The 22,904-nt window shown below is 45.6% G+C and overlaps 1 protein-coding gene across 2 annotated transcripts in view; it reads left to right on the top strand.

Annotated features, from left to right (window-relative positions):
• Window positions 1-22,097, top strand: part of rnf150a (ring finger protein 150a) — a 33,680-nt gene extending 11,583 nt beyond the window's left edge. The window contains exons 2-8 of one of the 2 annotated variants that reach the window (XM_055924011.1): window positions 1,838-2,088; window positions 2,285-2,341; window positions 3,356-3,427; window positions 3,867-3,949; window positions 4,239-4,335; window positions 4,456-4,681; window positions 16,275-22,097. In XM_055924011.1, coding sequence (XP_055779986.1) covers window positions 1,838-2,088; window positions 2,285-2,341; window positions 3,356-3,427; window positions 3,867-3,949; window positions 4,239-4,335; window positions 4,456-4,681; window positions 16,275-16,393 — 905 coding nt within the window. In that variant the 3' untranslated portion in view covers window positions 16,394-22,097. The remainder of the gene's footprint in view (window positions 1-1,837; window positions 2,089-2,284; window positions 2,342-3,355; window positions 3,428-3,866; window positions 3,950-4,238; window positions 4,336-4,455; window positions 4,682-16,274) is intronic. The other variant, XM_055924012.1, reaches the window with a different exon arrangement.
• Window positions 22,098-22,904: the final 807 nt, after the last annotated feature.

Genomic DNA, 22,904 nt, shown 5'->3' on the forward strand with positions numbered 1-22,904 from the left:
AATTACTGATAGATGGAGTGAAGAAGTGAAGCACCCTGGGGCTTCTGTGTTCCTGTGGCTCCGCACAGACGCCACGGTAACAAGGCCGCAGAGTCCTAGAGGAAATGATGTCACCGAGTTCCAAAGGCTAATGAGTCACTTAGGCCCTTGATGACACAGACATCATCCCACCTCAATGTGTGGCTGCAGATGGAGTGTCCATGGAATGTAATCTCTTGTCTGGGATTTTAAACCACTCAGACACCTCTGATAGGCTATACTTCCTATCTATCACTCTCAGCTCACCTCCCAATGCTTCAGTCAGTGGTTAAAGTGTGTCCATGTCCGATAGACAGGTAGGCAGTACATACTGTAGCTGCAAGTTAAGGCACTCGGAGTCTTGCCTCGCTGAAGCTTTTTGGCCTGCTTCTTATGAACGTGAATTGCGGCCATTTTGAAATCTTGAGGGGAATCGATTGTGTTATTTAGTGGGTTAGCTTAGGACTTAGCCTACTTGAAGGATATTTTATCACTGTAATTATAATTTTCTGTGTGAAGAAAGGCGATACCGAAGCTATAGTATCTTTTGGTGTGACAGTTGAGGATTGTGTGAACTGTCAGGTCACAGGCCATAGGGAGAGGGGCTAGATGAGAGGTGAGGATGAGAATAATGTCTGGTGGGAGGCCCTGTCAGAACTTGCTGGTTTCAACTCTGAAAGGAGTTAACTGAAGTGTTTTAAACACAACGTGTTAAAGTGGCACTTCTGTTGTCCATGACCTTGATAACATCCAACTCAACAACCTTCGACTCAGTTGTGAAAGTGTTAAAATATCCTTGGTGGTTACAATTTTCCACTCTGTTGACTATCTGGTGTTGTGAACTAATGGCTGTGCTATGAAATTATGTTCCCTTGTAGAGTGTCTGGGGGGGGGGGGGGGGGGGGGGGGGTACTTTGTTTGACCCCTAAATAAGTTACCGATCCAACCTTTTTAGTGGCAGCTGGGCCTGACCTAATTGTCAATTGGACTGTGTTATCAAAGCTGTCTGGTATTGTGACACCAGTGACGTGAAATGTTCAAAACGTTGCTGATAGAAATGTCAGCTAATGAATAAAGCTAATATGATTCCTTACTCTGTGACAGACAAATAATTTCTGTTCGACAGATTTATTCTAAATCTGTAACGTTTTCTCCCTTCTTAACAGGACCACAGGGCTCTGACCCAGACATGGAGAGTCAGGGGTTTGTTTTGTTGGCTCTGCGTTCTGTCTCTGCCTGAATGAACTCCCAGTAGGCTAGCCTAATGCTAATTACTCACTGTGTTCTACAGACAGTGTTCTGTGAGTACAGGTTATTTATAGTTTAGCTCAACCCTGATACACAACAGGGGTCTGATACCTCCACAGAGAGGTTTCAAATCCCATACAAATTAATGGGATCAAATGAAGCCACAAAGGAGCAATCAAAGAGCCACATGCAGTCCCAGAGCCAGATGTTGCAGATCTCTGTCCCATACAAAAAAAATATATTGTCCCATATGGATGTTTAGGTTGTCTCAACAGATCCTTTATTAAGTTTATTTCCAATGAACGACAACTTATTTTCAATAGTTGGTTGGATATATTTTGTAGCAGCTGACAAAGTCCCAGCCTGTTTGTCTTGACTTCCTACCAGCCTGGTACTGTGTGATTAAGAATAGACAGTGCCCGTCTCCAAGAGGCCCGTTTTTAGACATTTTCTCTGCTCTGTTCTGGAAATGTCTCCCTTTTGCAACTTTTAATAAACCGGATCGATATTTGATTGACTTTACCAACGACTGCTCTTCTTTTTGTTCACCTGGAAATTCCTCTTCCAACAGGTACGGGGGATATCGTGGCGATCATGATTCCGGAACCCAAGGGTCGGGAGATCGCCGCTCTACTAGAACGCAACGTCACGGTGACCGTGCACATCACCATAGGAACGAGGAACCTTCAGAAGTATGTGAGCAGAACGTCTGTGGTGTTCGTCTCCATCTCCTTCATCGTCCTGATGATCATCTCCCTGGCATGGCTCATCTTCTACTACATACAGCGGTTCAGATACGCCAACGCTCGCGACCGCAATCAGGTACGGTTCACTGTACAGACACAGTACCCCCCCCCAAATAACAATAACGAGGCTATATACAGGGGGTACCGGGTCAATGTGAGGCACATAGTGAGGGTAGCGTTTTAACCAACCATCTGAAGGGATTATAAGATAAAGACATGGTTGGTAAAGTCATCCTACTGTATTCCAGTGTATTGTGTCTGATCACACACAGGTTGTCTTCTTCTATAAACAGCGGTTCAGATATGCCAACGCTCGTGACCGCAACCAGGTACGGTATGACTGTAATGCCAGCGGAAACTAGCAGTTTTACCACAGTATGAACATACTTTTTCTATATCTATATGTAGAGCAGTTGCTTTTCTCTGAGGTGATTCATCCTCTCCAAACATTTCCTTGCCTTTTCCTTCCAGAAATGAAGGCCAAAATTTAAAATAACGCAACAGCTGGGTTTGCCTGCGGAAACCTGTTAGACCGTCAACCATGTAGTCCTGTTGGACCGTGTAGTCAATGCACACACCGTGGCCCACACTCTTAGAAAAAAAGGTGCTATCTAGAACCTTAAAGGGTTCTTCGGCTGTCCCCATAGGAGAACCCTTTGAAGAACCCTTTTTGGTTGCAGGGAGAATTATTTTGGTTCCATGTAAAATCCTTTTGGGTTGCATGTGGAACCCTTTCTACAGAGGGTTCTACATGGAACCCAAAAGGGTTCTTCAAAGGGTTTTCCTATGGGGACAGCTGAATAAACTTTTTGGAAAACTTTTTTCTAAGATTGTCCGATGTTGACACAAATGTTACAGACAACCACATGGGTTGTCAAGGGGAATGGGCACCATGGTGACAAGAACTCGCCAGGCCTTAAACCACAAATCTGTTCTCTGTTGATGTCATAATGACTTTCCTTGATGATTGATTGAGAGCAGCTGTGGGCAGTGGCCTGGTCTGATGCAGTTCTTTTCCACAGTGAGACTAGACCTAGATAGCGAGGGTTAGCAGCCTACCTTTCTCTCAATGTCTCTTAGTATTTATCTATTATCCACTCAATCTCTCCCTCCTGCATTTAGCTCTCTATCTCTCCCTCCCTCTCTTTTTCCCTTTTTTTATACCTTGCACAACTCAATGACCTGACTCGGCCTATGTTTTCTGCTCTGGTCTGCAACAAGTGGTTAACTGTCAACTCAGAGACGCAGCTATGTCAACATCACTAAGCGACTGTTCATCCTGCCGTGTTAAAACATTACACAGCCTCTCCCTTCTTTGTTGTTCTTTGATCTTCTATGAGCAGAGACGTCTCGGAGACGCAGCCAAGAAGGCCATCAGTAAGCTCCAAGTACGAACCATCAGGAAAGGAGACAAGGTAGACCTGGCTGCATGCTTTACTAACCTCTTCTATGATGTTGGATAAATGTGTTACGAAGGTTGTTATGAATGATACTGCCACACTCGTAAAGGTTTCATGACTGGTTTCATGAAGGGGTTATGAATGCCTTATGTATAGACTTTAAGTAAAGTGTTTTCAAAAGCACCTATTTAAGTAGCAGGGATATGACCTTGATTGTAGGGTTTTAAACCGAAGCGAACCGTTTCCCCACGCTCCTGCTAAGCACAGCATTTGATAATGAACTTCCATCAGCCCAATGATAATGACTGACTCATTTTTATTTTGTGTGTGGTATAATTTTAATTAATTATACACGCTGCATGGCTTTTGATCCGCTCCGCTTTATTCACCTTCCAGGAAATTAAAACTAGACTAGACAACCAACCAAATGTCTCCTGTGTGTTTGGTGTTCTAGGAAACGGAGTCTGACTTTGACAACTGTGCTGTGTGCATCGAGGTCTATAAAGCGAATGATGTTGTTAGGATATTGCCGTGCAGGTACGACAGCCTCTCCCATTTGTCAGTGTAACTAGAGAGAGCAGACACATTGACACCCATTACTATCATTGTCTCTTATAGATCATGTGTTGCAGTAGGTCTATTGCTAATGATTGGTAGTCATTAATATGCTACAATAATATTCTGTTCTGTACCTGCGAGCATAAGTAGAGCATGGTGAGTGATGCTATAATACCAAGGAGACTGTTACTATGGACACCAAGGAGACTGTTACTATGGATGACATCATCAATGCTATGCGTGTTCGTGTGTGTGACTCTGTCCTCAGGCACATCTTCCATAAAAGCTGTGTGGACCCCTGGCTTCTGGACCACCGGACCTGTCCCATGTGTAAAATGAACATCCTCAAAGCGCTGGGAATACCAGTAAGGATTTTCTGTCTTTCAAAATCTATCCATCTCTCTTTCATTCCCAACCCTGATCCTGGAGAGATTTTATTTTTGGAAAGTTTTTGTTGTTGTTTATATCTGATTGATTGATTTCAGCCCAACTTTGACTGTGGGGATGACATTCCGCCAGACTATGAGATGTCAGTGGGAGGCCCGCCCACCAACCCCATCACAGGGGCCAGTGACATCACGGTGAACGGGGAGGAGAGCTCGGTGGTGCTGGACACGATGGACATGAACAGGACGATAGGGCTGCCTCAGGTCTACCACGACGCCCACGAGACACTACCACAGGCCGGGGACAGCCGACACATCGCCAGCAGTGAGTATAGACACACACCTGTGCACCTGCACACACACACACATATATTATTCTACCTTTATTTCAACAAGGAACACAGACTGAGACCAAGGTCTCTTTTACAGCTGGGCCCTGCGTATACATGTTACACATACAGTTTAGGTACAATGATTAAGAAACTACACAAGACAAACAAAAAAATACAGCAGCAGATTATTACATTTACACATAGGTTATTCCCCTAACAGCACAAGAACTTGCATTACTCAAAACAGTTACAAGCAATACAAAAATAAAAATCCTCCAATATATATTTAAAAAGGGCAAGGGGGACAAGAGTCTCAAGTTTAAGTTTAGTCTGCAGGCTATTCCATAGGCAAGGAGCGTAACAGGAAAAGGCAGCCATACCCAACTCTGAGGAGATCGCAGGGGCCTCAAGTGTAATCCATGCTTGAGACCTGTGTTTAGGTCTGAAGCCAGATTGATTACTGGAAAGAGTATTGTTAACAGTTAAAGATTGTAGTTGCCTATTCACCAATGACTCTATATAATTTTAGCCAGACAGGAGAGCTTAGAGAAGGGCCGATAATTATCCAATTCACTACCATCACCTCCCTTGAGGAGTGGTAAAACAAAAGCTGTTTTCCAAGATTTAGGAATCTTTCCTACGACAAATGTTTGATTAAAGATATGCGTCACTGCACCAGCAATAATAGGTGCCGCACACTTGAGTAAATATGGATCCAGATTGTCAGCGCCTAATGATTTCTTAGAATCTATAGCAGATAGTGCAGATAAGACCTGATCTTCTGTGACTTTTTGGAAGATTAAAACCTGTCTTACTGTTTTCCACATCAGCTGAAGGCCGAGGGACTGAAACAATAGACCGGTCAGGATGCGCATCAACACACACACACACACACACCACACCACACCACACACACATATATATATGCGCATCAACACACACACAAATATACGCATATGCATGTAACACACTCTCTCACACACCTATGCTTTGATTCCATCCCAGCACTAACAGAACGTCTTCAACTAACCTGTACTTCCTCAACACAAACCAGTGAACTCACACCAGAACACTCCCCCATACCTGTCATGTTCCGAGCTGTGCTATGGTGGGATATAAGAGGAGTACTGTATTCTGAAATAGACCACAGTGTCCTCTCTGTCTCCACCAGAACAGAGAGTAGTCGCTCTCTCTAACAGACCACAATGTCCTGGTTCTTCACATGTGCGTCCACAACGACACCCTATTACCTATATAGTGCACTTTTTTTGACCAGGGGTCATAGGGCTCTAGTCAAAAGTAGTGCACTATATAGGTAATACGGTACCATTTCAAATGCAGCCTTGTACTGGCGTGGTTTGCTAGCCCAGGGCTGCTGTACTGGCGTGGATTAGCTAGCCCAGGGCTGCTGTACTGGCGTGAGTTAGCTAGCCCAGGGCTGCTGTACTGGCGTGAGTTAGCTAGCCCAGGGCTGCTGTACTGGCGTGAGTTAGTTAGCCCAGGGCTGCTGTACTGGCGTGAGTTACCTAGCCCAGGGCTGCTGTACTGGCGTGAGTTAGCTAGCCCAGGGCTGCTGTACTGGCGTAAGTTACCTAGCCCAGGGCTGCTGTACTGGCGTGAGTTACCTAGCCCAGGGCTGCTGTACTGGCGTGGCTTAGCTACCCCAGGGCTGCTGTACTGGCGTAAGTTAGCTAGCCCAGGGCTGCTGTACTGGCGTGGATTAGCTAGCCCAGGGCTGCTGTACTGGCGTGACTTAGCTAGCCCAGGGCTGCTGTACTGGTGTGACTTAGCTATCCCAGGGCTGCTGTACTGGCGTGGCTTAGCTATCCCAGGGCTGCTGTACTGGCGTGGCTTAGCTAGCCCAGGGCTGCTGTACAGGCGTGGCTTAGCTACCCCAGGGCTGCTGTACTGGCGTGGCTTAGCTAGCCCAGGGCTGCTGTACAGGCATGGCTTAGCTAGCCCAGGGCTGCTGTACTGGCGTGGCTTAGCTCGCCCAGGGCTGCTGTACAGGCGTGGCTTAGCTAGCCCAGGGCTGCTGTACTGGCGTGGCTTAGCTAGCCCAGGGCTGCTGTACTGGCGTGGCTTACCTAGCCCAGGGCTGCTGTACTGGCGTGGCTTACCTAGCCCAGGGCTGCTGTACTGGCGTGGCTTAGCTAGCCCAGGGCTGCTGTACAGGCGTGGCTTAGCTAGCCCAGGGCTGCTGTACTGGCGTGGCTTACCTAGCCCAGGACCAGAACTAGGCCATCAGCCACCGGCTTTACTGTTCCCTGAATCCAGTCCCTGGCCAGAGCAGGAGAGAAGGAATAGTGCTCCCTTTTTTCAAAGTCACAAGCTAACCCAAATGCATTGGCATGGTTTACATACGTAGCATCCCAGTATGTTTTAAGGTTGCCGTGCTTGCTATTAGCAAGTTATTAGCATAAGGCACTACAGCACTGAGCCATTGATAGGCACATTGTGTTTTTTGATCCTGTTTGTTTAACAGCTGGTTAGGACATGGAACTTATTAGGCGGTGTGTGTGTGTGTGTGTGTGTGTGTGTGTGTGTGTGTGTGTGTGTGTGTGTGTGTGTGTGTGTGTGTGTGTGTGTGTGTCTGCCTGCAGTCGGCCCGGAGAGTGGGGCAGGAGTGTGTTGACGCTGGCACGGCCCACTTCCTGTCCTGCCCACCGTGCTGAAATTCCACCTACAGTTGGCGGGGCCTCCGACCAAAACGCTCGCCTCTCGAGCCAATGGAACAAGTTAATGGTGCCTTTGTGACAGCGTCTTATTAGCTTCCTGAGGCCTCTACTGTACATTTAAAGACCTGGCAAACACTTTGGACAGCGTCAACCTGCTAAGCCCCTTCAAAACATTAGAAAACTAGGGAGAACCTTGTACTTTTTTGTATCCCTCCCTCATTCCCATAACACAAACCAATTTCTTGCGCTCCCATGAATGCCAGTCAATGTTCTACCTTCTACCTTCGCTTTTTACACCGAGTTTACATGCCTGTATGTCTTTCACCTGTGCGCAGCTTGTCCCCTTTTCGAGCCTTGGCATTGCTTGTCACACCTACCTTTGTGTTAAATATTCGCTTTCTCGGTTCCATCCCGGGGCGTATTCAAAACCCCCCCACCTGCTGTTTATTTTAAGCCCCAGGATGGATTGCGTTGTCAGGGAGAGTGATGTGTGGGTTGCGGAAAACGCAGAGCCCAATCGGGCTGAGTCGGTGCTTATGGAATGGCACGGCAGTACTGCCACTCTAGGCCTTTATCCTTATTGTAGTCTGGCTGTCACCAGCACGATCGCTTACTGCAGTATAGGCAGTAAAACAAAGTTGGCGTGCACTGAGGGGAATGACATTTGGGGTAGGAAGAAAGAAAGCTCCAGGCCCATATTCACAGTGTCTCGAAATAGGAAGGCTGTACATATAATGGTATTTACTACGATCTAAACTGCAAAACTGATCCTAGATCAGTACTCCCCTCGAAGAGTAACGCAGTATGTCTTAGGGCTACACTACTAAGTAGGAGGAGTTAGCCAGCTGACTTTGATAAACAACCAGAAATAACAGTTTATTTTCTGGTTCATTAGGAAAGCTAAGTTTAGAGATGTGTTGTTGAGTCAATTAGACCATTTCAAGTTTATCTTTATAAAAAAAACTATAAAGATATCTCAGAATATTCAGGCAAGGCTAACTCCTTGAACCTGCTTTATATTATACCTCTCTGATTTGAAGTGACAACCAGCAGAGCTGTTCATGTTGAGTCATACAGAACAATTAAGCCTCCAAGTAGCTGAGTCATACCAAGTGCTCCTGGTCTTTCCTAACTGATAGAATTGTTTGATCTCCCTAGTGATGTTATTATAGATAGGTAGCACTGCTAACACAGGCTCCTGGCAGCCGTAGGTCTGTCAGCCTGGCTTCTAAGAGGATTATGATGATGAGGTGTGTGTGTGAGTGTGGGGGGGGTCTGCAGTGCTGAGACGGGGTTCTGGCTCCTCCTAGTGATAGCTTACCCCCACTGGACACACATCAACCCATCTGGATGGGGTTGTCATGGTTACAGGGGCGGGCACACACTTTCTTCCTTTCTCTCCCAATAACATTCAGACTGTCAGTTTCTCTCTCGCTCTCTCTCTCCCTCTCCCTCCCTCAGACTAGAGCTACTGACTCTCTCCTAACGCCTTTACTCTCCTAACGCTGCCTCTCTCTCTGTTCCTCACCAGCCTCTCTCGCTCTATGTTCCTCACCAGTCTCTCTCTCTCTTTCTGTACCTCACCAGTCTTTCTCTCTCTCTGTACCTCACCAGTCTCTCTCTCTCTCTCTGTACCTGACCAGTCTCTCTCTCTCTCTGTTCCTCACCAGTCTCTCTCTCTCTCTCTCTCTCTCTCTCTCTCTCTGTTCCTCACCAGTCTCTCGCTCTCTCTCTCTGTTCCTCACCAGTCTCTCGCTCTCTCTCTCTGTTCCTCACCAGTCTCTCGCTCTCTCTCTCTGTTCCTCACCAGCCTCTCTCGCTCTCTGTTCCTCACCAGCCTCTCTCTCTTTCTGTACCTCACCAGTCTCTCTCTCTCTCTGTACCTCACCAGTCTCTCTCTCTCTCTCTCTCTCTGTTCCTCACCAGTCGTTCTCTCTCTCTCTCTCACTCTCACACTCACACACTCACTCTCTCATTCACTCTCTCATTCACTCTCTCATTCACTCTCTCATTCACTCTCTCACTCACTCACTCACTCACTCTCTCTCACTTCAAGGGGCTTTATTGGCATGGGAAACATGTGTTAACATTGCCAAAGCAAGTGAGGTAAATATTATACAAAAGTGAAATAAACAATACAAATTAACAGTAAACATTACACATACAGAAGTTTCAAAACAATAAAGACATTACAAATGTTATATTATATATATACAGTGTTGTAACAATGTACAAATGGTTAAAGCACACAAGTTAAAATAAATAAGCATAAATATGGGTTGTATTTACAATGGTGTTTGTTCTTCACTGGTTGCCCTTTTCTTGTGGCAACAGGTCACAAATCTTGCTGCTGTGATGGCACACTGGTATTTCACCCAGTAGATATGGGAGTTTATCAAAATTGGATTTGTTTTCAAATTCTTTGTGGATCTGTGTAATCTGAGGGAAATATGTCTCTCTAATATGGTCATACATTGGGCAGGAGGTTAGGAAGTGCAGCTCAGTTTCCACCTCATTTTGTGGGCAGTGTGCACATAGCCTGTCTTCTCTTGAGAGCCATGTCTGCCTACGGCGGCCTTTCTCAATAGCAAGGCTATGCTCACTGAGTCTGTACATAGTCAAAGCTTTCCTTAAGTTTGGGTCAGTCACAGTGGTCAGGTATTCTGCCACTGTGTACTCTCTGTTTAGGGCCAAATAGCATTCTAGTTTGCTCTGTTTTTTTGTTAATTCTTTCCAATGTGTCAAGTAATTATCTTTTTGTTTTCTCATGATTTGGTTGGGTCTAATTGTGCTGTTGTCCTGGGGCTCTGTGGGGTGTGTTTGTGTTTGTGAACAGAGCCCTAGGACCAGCTTGCTTAGGGGACTCTTCTCCAGGTTCATCTCTCTGTAGGTGATGGCTTTGTTATGGAAGGTTTGGGAATCGCTTCCTTTTAGGTGGTTGTAGAATTTAACGGCTCTTTTCTGGATTTTGATAATTAGTGGGTATCGGCCTAATTCTGCTCTGCATGCATTATTTGGTGTTCTACGTTGTACACGGAGGATATTTTTGCAGAATTCTGCATGCAGAGTCTCAATTTGGTGTTTGTCCCATTTTGTGAAATCTTGGTTGGTGAGCGGACCCCAGACCTCACAACCATAAAGGGCAATGGGCTCTATGACTGATTCAAGTATTTTTAGCCAGATCTTAATTGGTATGTTGAAATTTATGTTCCTTTTGATGGCATAGAAGGCCCTTCTTGCCTTGTCTCTCAGATCGTTCACAGCTTTGTGGAAGTTACCTGTGGTGCTGATGTTTAGGCTGAGGTATGTATAGTTTTTTGTGTGCTCTAGGGCAACGGTGTCTAGATGGAATTTGTGGTCCTGGTGACTGGACCTTTTTTGGAACACCATTATTTTGGTCTTACTGAGATTTACTGTCAGGGCCCAGGTCTGACAGAATCTGTGCAGAAGATCTAGATGCTGCTGTAGGCCCTCCTTGGTTGGTGACAGAAGCACCAGATCATCAGCAAACAGTAGACATTTGACTTCGGATTCTAGTAGGGTGAGACCGGGTGCTGCAGACTGTTCTAGTGCCCGCGCCAATTCGTTGATATATATGTTGAAGAGGGTGGGGCTTAAGCTGCATCCCTGTCTCACCCCACGACCCTGTGTGAAGAAATGTGTGTGTTTTTTGCCAATTTTAACCGCACACTTGTTGTTTGTGTACATGGATTTTATAATGTCGTATGTTTTACCCCCAACACCACTTTCCATCAATTTGTATAGCAGACCCTCATGCCAAATTGAGTCGAAGGCTTTTTTGAAATCAACAAAGCATGAGAAGACTTTGCCTTTGTTTTGGTTTGTTTGGTTGTCAATTAGGGTGTGTAGGGTGAATACATGGTCTGTTGTACGGTAATTTGGTAAAAAGCCAATTTGGCATTTGCTCAGTACATTGTTTTCATTGAGGAAATGTACGAATCTGCTGTTAATGATAATGCAGAGGATTTTCCCAAGGTTACTGTTGACGCATATTCCACGGTAGTTATTGGGGTCAAATTTGTCTCCACTTTTGTGGATTGGGGTGATCAGTCCTTGGTTCCAAATATTGGGGAAGATGCCAGAGCTAAGGACGATGTTAAAGAGTTTTAGTATAGCCAATTGGAATTTGTTGTCTGTATATTTGATCAGTTCATTAAGGATACCATCAACACCACAGGCCTTTTTGGGTTGGAGGGTTTTTATTTTGTCCTGTAACTCATTCAAGGTACTTGGAGAATCCAGTGGGTTCTGGTAGTCTTTAATAGTTGATTCTAAGATTAAAACTTTATTTAAAAGTGGTCTACCCATACATCTCCATTTTGGATAGATAATTCTTCGTGTTGTTGTTTGTTTAGTGTTTTCCAATTTTCCCAGAAGTGGTTAGTCTATGGATTCTTCAATTACATTGATCTGATTTCTGACGTGCTGTTCCTTCTTTTTCCGTAGTTTATTTCTGTATTGTTTAAGTGATTCACCATAGTGAAGGCGTAGACTCAGGTTTTCTGGTTCTCTATGTTTTTGGTTGGACAGGTTTCTCAATTTCTGTCTTAGATTTTTGCATTCTTCATCAAACCATTTGTCATTGTTGTTAATTTTCTTCGGTTTTCTATTTGAGATTTTTAGATTTGATAGGGAAGCTGAGAGGTCAAATATACTGTTAAGATTTTCTACTGCCAAGTTTACACCTTCACTATTGCAGTGGAACGTTTTACCCAGGAAATTGTCTAAAAGGGATTGAATTTGTTGTTGCCTAATTGTTTTTCGGTAGGTTTCCAAACTGCATTCCTTCCATCTATAGCATTTCTTAATGTTACTCAGTTCCTTTGGCTTTGATGCCTCATGATTGAGTATTGCTCTGTTCAAGTAGACTGTGATTTTGCTGTGGTCTGATAGGGGTGTCAGTGGGCTGACTGAACGCTCTGAGAGACTCTGGGTTGAGGTCAGTGATAAAGTAGTCTACAGTGCTACTGCCAAGAGATGAGCTATAGGTGTACCTACCATAAGAGTCCCCTCGAAGCCTACCATTGACTATGTACATACCAAGCGTGCGACAGAGCTGCAGGAGTTGTGACCCGTTTTTGTTGTTTATGTTGTCATAGTTGTGCCTAGGGGGGCATATGTGGGAGGGAATGCTGTCACCTGCAGGCAGGTGTTTGTCCCCCTGTGTGCTGAGGGTGTCAGGTTCTTGTCCGGTTCTGGCATTTAGGTCGCCACAGACTAATACATGTCCCTGGTCCTGGAAATGATTGATTTCCCCCTCCAGGATGGAGAAGCTGTCTTCATTAACGTATGGGGATTCTAGTGGGGGGATATAGGTAGCACACAGGAGGACATTTTTCTCTGTTAAGATAATTTCCTTTTGAATTTCTAGCCAAATGTAAAATGTTCCTGTTTTGATTAATTTAATGGAGTGAGTTAGGTCTGCTCTATACCAAATTAGCATACCCCCTGAGTCTCTTCCCTGTACCTCTCATGTCTCTTCATAGTGCTAGACTAAAGTCAAGCTCAACAGGGTCTTCTTTCCCCGCTGACTCTGCCAAGCCCGTTCCCTTGGCTGTGGTTTCGCTAGATAGTAGGTAGGGACAGTGGGAATCTCGTTCATCCATTCATGCGCGTCACTAATTAGATGACGAAGCATTTGGCTACCTGAAGAGAGTCATAGTTGCTCTCGCCGTAACCTGCGCGACCTCTATATTTGCACACTGAGTGTGAGGAGCACGGGCAACTACAGGAGTTCCGCCGGTTGTATATCTTCACTTTGACACCCGCTTGCGCCAAACCCGGCGAGGTTGACATTTCTACGTTTTATAGGCTGCGCATCAGCCGCCTCCTACCGACCGGAGGCCTTACTTACTCTCCACGATGCAACACACTCGTGGGGTTAAAATTCCCTTTCCACTCCTCACATATCTAGCTTTAACCCAGCCTTAGTTGAACGGGACGATATTCGGCATAATCAGCAGACTTCCCTACTAACGGGACCTTCGGAACGCTACAAGTCAGTGATGGAAGGCGGGGTAAAATTGTACTTCGATGGATCCCCTGACCCAGCCTGTACTCCTTGGAGCTAACCGCGTTTGAGACGGTGTACGGCGGCCAAGAATACAAACTCCCTATTAGTCGGGCCCAATGGAGAAACCCTGGGAGGACCAGTCTCCTTGGAGTTGCCATTCCTCTGAGTCTGTACTGGGTCAAGATAAGAAGATTTCACTGGTGGTACCCAACCCACCGGCGGCACCTTTTTTCGGCGTTCAGGAAGTGCATCCTGTGTCACTTGGCTCACGTTGCGACCTGTTTCCCTCTCGTTTCCGCTCGAGGTCGCCCATAGTGTTTATATTATTTCTTGCCCGCTATAATCGTTGTTCTATTGCTGGCACGGCCCCATTGCTTGGGCCTTAAACTTATATGTACTCGTCACCGTTATTAGGTATTGGGGTCCTGTTCCCCGGCCCATTTGTTTGTATATTTCCTGCCCGCTATAGTCACCATTCTACTGTTGGCCCTGCCCTGTCGTTTCAATTTCGTCGCCCTCGTCCTCTCTTCCGGTCCCGGCCGGACGCCCGACCTTGCATTCTAGGCCAAAGGCCTTTAGGAAGTCCAGTGAGTACAGCAGGGTTCGTCTACTGATCAGAGTCGCAAATCTCGCACTTCGCGGCTTTGATAGGCCCAGTGTTCTCAGCAGTTCAAAGTTAGAGGTGGGCCACTTCCCGCGGGCTCCCATCGGGAAGCCGTAGACCAGCACCCTGCTGAGGCTGAACTGTTTCGCAATGATCGGGGTGATGGGGAGGTATTTTTCCACCTTTTCTGCTCTGCCGTTCTCGAGGGTGTCCCCGTTCCTCTCGTATCTCACTGTTACGTCCGCAACGACACCCAGTCTACCTTTCACGAATAGTAGGTCGGGGATTTTCAGTCCCAGCTCTGTCGTTATCACTCTCAGTTCTTTGGTTACTGTCCATCCCAGTTTCTCGGCTTGCAGATGAGGTTATTACTCTCTCTGTTCTTCACCAGTCTCTCTCTCTCTCTCTGTTCCTCACCAGTCTCTCTCTCTCTCTCTCTCTCTGTTCCTCACCAGTCTCTGTGAATAGCAGCTGGCATCACTTAGAGCCTGAACTCCTGCTGCTATGCCAGAGCCTTTCAGGACACGCCTTCAGACTCCCTGCCCTCTCTCTCTCTCCCTCCCTCCCTCCAAGCCTTTATGTAACCATGACAAAATGGAGCCATGGACAGACAGGGTTGAACTGTTATATATTAGTATTAGGTTGGCATTTACCTCCTTGAGGATGCAGCTCATGTTTGGTGCCTGCTTGCAACTTGTATAATTCAAATAGCTTATGCCAGGGTATTTGGAAATGGATGGTGTGTAATTAACACATACACTGTTTAGTTCTGTTGTGTTGGTTGTCAACCAAGACTCTCATTATCAGCCCGTCACACAGTCTGTGTTCTTCCTGCATCAATTAGCTGGGAGTTAATGGGAGTTCTGTTTGTTTGTTGTGTCGCTAACTAGCTCACGGTGCCGCCTGATAACCGCCCCGAGATGAAGGATCTGATCTATCAGTGTTCTGCTGAATTGCCGTGTTGCAGTGACAGGTCGCGGTGCACTCCATGCCCGGCAGCGTAAACAACGAGCGCTGTCTGTTAACTTATTACGGTTATCCTTCTTACGGTTATCCTTCACTTTGGACCGTGCTACAGCATGTTGCCAGAAAAAGGCCTGATTTGCTGCAGGAAAGTGGGACAGGAATGGTGTTAGTCCATAGAGAGCATATGTGAAGTAGATTGATGGTCCCCTGTACTTATCTAGTTGTTTTCTATTCATCTGACTGTGCAGCGCTGCTATCTCCAACGGCCCGGCGTATCGCTGCTATCTCCAACGGCCCGGCGTATCGCTGCTATCTCCAACGGCCCGGCGTATCGCTGCTATCTCCAACGGCCCGGCGTATCGCTGCTATCTCCAACGGCCCGGCGTATCGCTGCTATCTCCAACGGCCCGGCGTATCGCTGCTATCTCCAACGGCCCGGCGTATCGCTGCTATCTCCAACGGCCCGGCGTATCGCTGCTATCTCCAACGGCCCGGCGTATCGCTGCTATCTCCAACGGCCCGGCGTATCGCTGCTATCTCCAACGGCCCGGCGTATCGCTGCTATCTCCAACGGCCCGGCGTATCGCTGCTATCTCCAACGGCCCGGCGTATCGCTGCTATCTCCAACGGCCCGGCGTAGCGCTGCTATCTCCAACGGCCCGGCGTAGCGCTGCTATCTCCAACGGCCCGGCGTAGCGCTGCTATCCCCAACGGCCCGGCGTAGCGCTGCTATCCCCAACGGCCCGGCGTAGCGCTGCTATCCCCAACGGCCCGGCGTAGCGCTGCTATCCCCAACGGCCCGGCGTAGCGCTGCTATCCCCAACGGCCCGGCGTAGCGCTGCTATCCCCTAAGGCCCGGCGTAGCGCTGCTATCCCCTAAGGCCCGGCGTAGCGCTGCTATCCCCTAAGGCCCGGCGTAGCGCTGCTATCCCCTAAGGCCCGGCGTAGCGCTGCTATCCCCTAAGGCCCGGCGTAGCGCTGCTATCCCCTAAGGCCCGGCGTAGCGCTGCTATCCCCTAAGGCCCGGCGTAGCGCTGCTATCCCCTAAGGCCCGGCGTAGCGCTGCTATCCCCTAAGGCCTGGTGTAGTGCAGTCTGTCTTTAGTCAAGTGGACATCACAGCACTTGCAGAGCAGTTTACATCTCGTCAGGTTCCCTACTATGCCATCATCAGTCGCCTCATCTTGTCTCTGCTACTGCACATTAACTGCCATTTTGGGTCCATTCAGGTTTACCTGTATCACCCTCTCTTTAAAGGTGACCACCATGTTGTGTCTGTGCTGACTGATCTCTCTCTCCCTGCAGGTGAGCACCAGCCCCCGCTGAGCAGCGACTCGGACACCTCCCTTATCCTGGCTGTGGAGGTGGGTCTGTCCGACATGGAGCTCTCCCTCGGGCACGACCGTGACGAGGTCAAGTCCTGAGCCAATCAGAGCCAAGTAGGAAGGAAGCTCAAGGGGTCGACATGGAGATGAGAAACGGGACCGAAGGGACAGTGCCTGGCCCCCTGATGGGAGGTAGTGGCTCCAAATAAATAAGAGACAAGCAATAGAACCCATAGCAGTGCAACACACCTATCTGTCCCCACTGCCTCGTCTACAGGTTCCTCCTGTCCTGCCTCTCTTTTCTGACTACTGTCACGCTCAGTTGCCATGGAAACCAGGCAGCCAATCACAGCTCTTGTTATTAGCCTCTGGACTGGGGGTATAGTTTAGCACCTCTGTTAGTTGTCACCATCACTTTATTGACTCTTTGGACATGTGACATTTTGATTTCTTTCTACGAGATCATCACTGCCAACTATTCCAGAACGAAACACGGAAATCTTTACACCTAGTTATAGGAATATCTATTTATACTGTATATGGTCAATATAAGCCTCCTGCAGCATGGGCTTTGAGTGTCAAAAACAGTTAGTGCGTGTTCTGAGTGACCAGCATTTACTTGTGGTAAACTTGAAGCTGATGTTTTTTCACCATCTCTGCTTGAAATAATTTTGATAACATTCAATGCTGTTGGTATTGTAGCAATTATACTATGCACATGTTGTCATGCATTTCTGAATATCCGATTTGTTCAATTGCATCCTTATCGTTAATTTAGGGGTCTTTAGGACTATCGTTTAATTTCCACTTCTGAAGTACAGTACACCATGTGTTGTGGGGACCAACTACGAGTTTGTTCTACCCCACCAGTTGACAATCACAGCCCACGGTAATGGAGATGTGTAGTGATGATGTCAGCTATAGCCCTGTTTCAAACTGCTAAAGCTTTATTAGCACCGCCAGTAACACAGCACAGGAGGCTATAGTAGTGGCTGTTTGTTCATGAAGAACAGATTGGAATTGAATTCCGTTTTAATGTCATGTCATCTCCCAGTCGAGCCACCCAATAGCATGTGGTGAAATCGTCTGTTACCTAACATAACGTGTGTCTGCAGTGCGGTGCATTTGCTCTGTGCCAACTTCTTGCAGTTTTAGTTTTTGTATTGATGTTGCTTCAGTTTCTAGAAGACAAAGCAAGATGGCATTGTGGGCGTTGTTGAGTTCACCCATTGGTTGGATAGTGAAAAGCACATCGAAGTTGTCTGTTGATAAAAGTAAATTACATTTTGCTATATCTGAACTCGGTGTATTAGATAGCCCCTAGTGTGAGAAATCCCAGACCTAGGGCAACAGCACTAGTATGCTGGAACATTGGTACATTGTGGGAAGCAACTGGTCCATCTAGAGAGACTAGATAGCCCCTGGCGAAGGAATACCATGCATTGGTTGTGGCTTTGGTTGACTGTGAATTCATTATGAAAGAGTTGACTAAACCCTGTTGCAGATAGTTTGTACCTCTTAGTCATTTCTTCTGAGGATAAAACTTTTCTTTCTTCCTATATTGAATTTCAAAATTGCCGTTGTTTTTGTACATTCGTGTAGGGAAACGAAAGTCTGACGAACAGCATTTATTTTAGTATGAAAATAAGTTTATTTTTGTAAGAAAAAGAAAATGGAGGTAAATATTTACAGTCCAGGAGAAATGGAGTGGAGAGAATAGTTGCCTGGTTTCAAGAGTTCACTGGTAATGCTAATGCATTTTGAATTACATGTATTAATTCATGGTTTATGTCCTTCCTCCCCCGATTTTGATTATTGCTCTGTAATTGTATCAAAGGCCAATTTTTATTTGAGTTTGGTTCCTCTCTCCTTTGGAGTCCCCTCAAGGTTCTCGACACATTGGTTCATTTACAAATGTGTACTTTCATCCTTAACATATGATCATCTTATATTGCTTTAATATGCAACTTAGATTTGATTTTCAGGCTAAAATCTGCATGAAATGGCACAAAGGCCACTGTTGTGATCGAGCATTTACTATTTGATACTGGGTTTCTCTTCCTTACTATGTGTTTGTTCATTTAATCATTGGTTCCTTTAGGCCGCCAACCAATCAACAACCAATCAAGTCCCAGTTATGTAAGAAGCTCATATTACCCATAATCCCCCCTGTCCTTGTCAATCAGAGAAGGATTACAGAATCTATGGGAGAATGTTGAAATCTCCCATGCTTATGCATTAGGTACATCTGTATGCCCTCCTAGTGTGTCAGACTCATTACATTTAGCTTTGTTTTGCAGTATCAGTTTGTGAAATACACTACATTTGTGTAATTAATATTGTATAAGCGTCATAAATGTATATTTGATCAATCGACTGAATGGAGACTGAAGAGTGGGTGCGTCATGCATTGAACATGGCACACTTAAAGCATATTCTTCCCAGTTATGGTCACTTTTTGCGTTCCGATTCTCCACACTTCTCACTAAGTGTGCACACTTCACATAATGGATTTTATAATGGTGGAAACGCCCTCCAGCCAATGTTTACACCAATCCAGTGCTTTTAAATCAGTGATGGAAACTGCACGTTATGGGAGAAGGGAAGAGAATGGGGATTGAGTCATGGAGGTGTTAAGTGCTCCACCAGAACTCATGGCATCCTTGGCCAGAATACTAGAGATCCATTAAAATATGGTAGTATCATCTAGCCTCTCCACACGCAGCTCTACAGTTGTTACTATGGGCTGAGGGCCCTAGAAACAACTAACAGCATTTGATTTCCCTCTGGGGGTTGGTTTCGCACACACACCACACCGTTTCCATGTGCCCATTTGTTTGTGTTGCACAGGGGGACAAGATAAGAGGAAGCAATTAAGCTCGGAGGAGGGTTTTGTTAGATCCTGATTGTACTGTGTGTGTATGCGTGTCTGACATCTTCACTTGTGTGAAGCCAGAACATTTAAAAGCCTTTAATTGCTTCCTATTTCATGTAAGGGGTCGTGTTTAATTGACTTCACTTCCTGAAAGGTCATTCTCTCATTCTCAAACTCCTTACGTCCACTTATTCCAACAACTCTTTTTTTTTAATGACCATGAAGAAGCAATGGCCTTGATTTGAACATAATTCGAAATAATATCTGTTATATTCGTAATGAACACTTATAGAAACCGGGGTGTTCTTCCAAATATAAAGTAATGAATGCACATATTATAATATTATAGTAGGTTCTTGTTTACCCCAATGATGGTATAATTATGTCAGGTATACATAAACATACATAATAGAAACTCATCATTTAATGTAGCTTTTAGTTCTCTTTCTTGTCGTCTTTCTTTAACTGGTTGTGTACCCACCCTACCTAGAATGCACTTTTTCACTTGAAGGAGAGTTCTGTATACTACAACGAAATGGCACAAAACGTCTTGAATACGGTTGACCTTGAATGCGGTTGACAGTTGACACGACCATGTTTTTAAGAGAGAGGGCTACAATATTGGAAATGGCACATGACATAATTGTCACTGTATGTGTGCTGTTTAAGAGTCTGTGTTCTTTTATCTAGACTTGTATACCAGCTGTGGGTTTGGGGAATGTTACGAAAATGTTGTATGCTATATCCAGCAGAACTCTACAGTATTGCTATTTTGTTATATAGAGGAATATGTAAATGTTTTTGGCAGTGTTAATGATGTACAGTTCTATAGTACAATGCTGCACGTGTGTGAGTCAATGATTGTGAGGTACAATACATTTTATTGCAAGTTTTTCCAACTGGGGTGAAGCTGTCTGGTTTCTATTTCCTTATTGTCAGTAATATTTATGTCAACCCTCTCTGATACTGTTAGGGTGAGCCAATGCTATTGAAATTATTTATTCTGGCATGATTCATTGGCCAATATGTAAATTACCATATGTTTCAATGATATAAGCTGGTCTCTGCTGCATCGTTACGAAATGCACACTAGCATACTACACTACATGGCCAGAAGTATGTGGACACACCTTCAAATTAGTGGTTTCTGTCACACCCATTACTGACAGGTGTATAACATTGAGCACCCACCCATGCAATCTCCATAGTCAAACCAGCAGCATACCACCCTGCATACCACTGCTGGCTTGCTTCTGAAGCTAAGCAGGGTTGGTCCTGGTCAGTCCCTGGATGGGAGACCAGATGCTGCTGGAAGTGGTGTTGGAGGGCCAGTAGGAGGCACTCTTTCCTCTGGTCTAAAAAATATCCCAATGCCCTAGAGCAGTGATTGGGGACACTGCCCTGTGTAGGGTGCCGTCTTTCGGATGGGACGTTAAGCGGGTGTCCTGACTCTCTGAGGTCATTAAAGATCCCATGGCACTTATCGTAAGAGTAGGGGTGTTAACCCCGGTGTCCTGGCTAAATTCCCAATCTGGCCCTCAAACCATCATGGTCACCTAATAATCCCCAGCTTCCAATTGGCTCATTCATCCCCCTCCTCTCCCCTGTAACTATTCCCCAGGTCGTTGCTGCAAATGAGAACGTGTTCTCAGTCAACTTACCTGGTAAAATAACGGTAAAATAAATAAATAAATAAAAACATTGGCAGTAGAATGGCCCGTACTGAAGAGCTCAGTAACTTTCAACGTGTCGCCTTCATAGGATGACACCTTTCCAACAAGTCAGTTTGTCAAATTTCTGCCTTGCTAGAGCTGCAACGGTCAATTGTAAGCACTGTTATTATGAAGTGGAAACGTCTAGGAGCAACAGCGGCTCAGCCGCGCACAAGCCTATGATCACAATGCCAAGCATCGTCTGGAGTGGTGTAAAGCTTGCCGCTATTGGACTCTGGAGCAGTGGAAATGCTCCATTGAAATGGGAATTATGCTTCACCATCTGGCAGTTGACGGACAAATCTGTGTTTGCCGTCGCACCCACTCACATAGCATTGTAATTTGAGCCACCTAATACGGTTAGTTAATTTTTCAAATTTAACTCGGCAAGTCAGTTAAGAACAAATTCTTATTTACAGTGACGGCCTACCCCGGCCAAACCCTAACCCAGACGACGCTAGGCTAATTGGGCACCGCCCTATGGGACTCCCAATCACAGCCAGTTGTGATACAGCCTGGAATCAAACCAGGATCTGTGGTGAAAACTCTAGCACTGAGATGTAGTTCCTTAGAACACTGCGCCTCTCAGGAGCCCGACACATAAGAATGGCTCTCTGGAAAGGAGTAGCAGCTGGGAAATTTGAGGGCACTCATGGGAGGAGAGGGATACTTCTAGTGGAAAGAATGAAAGATAATTAGATTTTAGTACTACTTAGCCTACATGGGAACACTACTAAAACTCATACATGTGTAAGTGATTACACTGAACAAAAATATATGCATATGCACAAAAAGCTTATTTTATTGATTGAACAGCATGATCATTACACAGGTGAACCTTGTGCTGCGGACAATGTTACCCATTGAGCATGTTTGGGATGCTCTGGATCGACGTGTACGACAGCGTGTTCCAATATTCAGCAACTTCGCACAGCCATTGAAGAGGAGTGGGACAACATTCCACAGGCCAAAATCAACAGCCTGATCAACTCTATGCGAATAGAGAAATGTAGCGCTGCATGAGACAAATGTTGGTCACACCTGATACGGACTGGTTTTCTGATCCACGCCCTTACCTTTTTTAAAGCTATCTGTGACCAACAATGCATATCTGTATTCCCAGTCATGTGATATCCATAGATTAGGGCCTAATTAATTTATTTCAATTGACTGATTTCTTTATGTGAACTGCAACGCAGTAAAATCGTTGAAATTGTTCCATGTTGTCTATTTTTGTCTAGTATACATTTACAAATTGTTGTGTCTATATTTTTGTCTAGTATACATATTTTTGCCTAGTACTGTAGCCTATTTCCTTTGCTGTGAAGGTGTGTTAGGCCTGTGTTCTGCAGACCAGGTGTAGACTTCTTCGGGATCGGTGCCCCTTCCACGGGACGGTTGAGCTAACGTAGGCTAATGCGATTAGCATGAGGTTGTAAGTAACAAGAAAATTTCCCAGGACATAGACATATCTGATATGGGCAGAAAGCTTAAATTCTTGTTAATCTAACTGCACTGTCCAATTTACAGTAGCTATTACAGTGAAATAATACCATGCTGTTGTTTGAGGAGAGTGCATAATTTTGAACATGAAAGGTTATTAATAATTAACGAGGGAAGAAAATAGAACAAAGAGAGACAGTGAGAGAAAGAAAAGAGAAAAAAAATCAGAGCTGAAAACTATCATTTCATTTTTTTGGCGAGAGAAATCGGTGATGAGAAAGTCAGAGACTCAAAAGCTCAAGCCAAGAGTTGGACAGACGGCTTTCCAGAAGGCCATTGGTTTTTATTGGAGGAAACATCAGAATAAATTCAAGCAGTGAAGTCATGATGTTCAAGCGGGGGAGAGATATCTCACTCTCCAACGCCACCCACCTTCAGCCCAATGTCAATAATACGTACTCAATGACAAGCTGACAGATGTGCTGCTAGGGTTGGGGTTTGTTCACAACAAGACAGGCAGGAGGGAGAGAGGGATGAGAGAGAGAAAGAGGTAGTATGAGAGAGTTCTCAACCAACCCAG

This window comes from Salvelinus fontinalis, chromosome 5, assembly GCF_029448725.1.
Source record: "Salvelinus fontinalis isolate EN_2023a chromosome 5, ASM2944872v1, whole genome shotgun sequence".
In the NCBI taxonomy this organism is placed as follows: Eukaryota; Metazoa; Chordata; class Actinopteri; order Salmoniformes; family Salmonidae; genus Salvelinus; species Salvelinus fontinalis.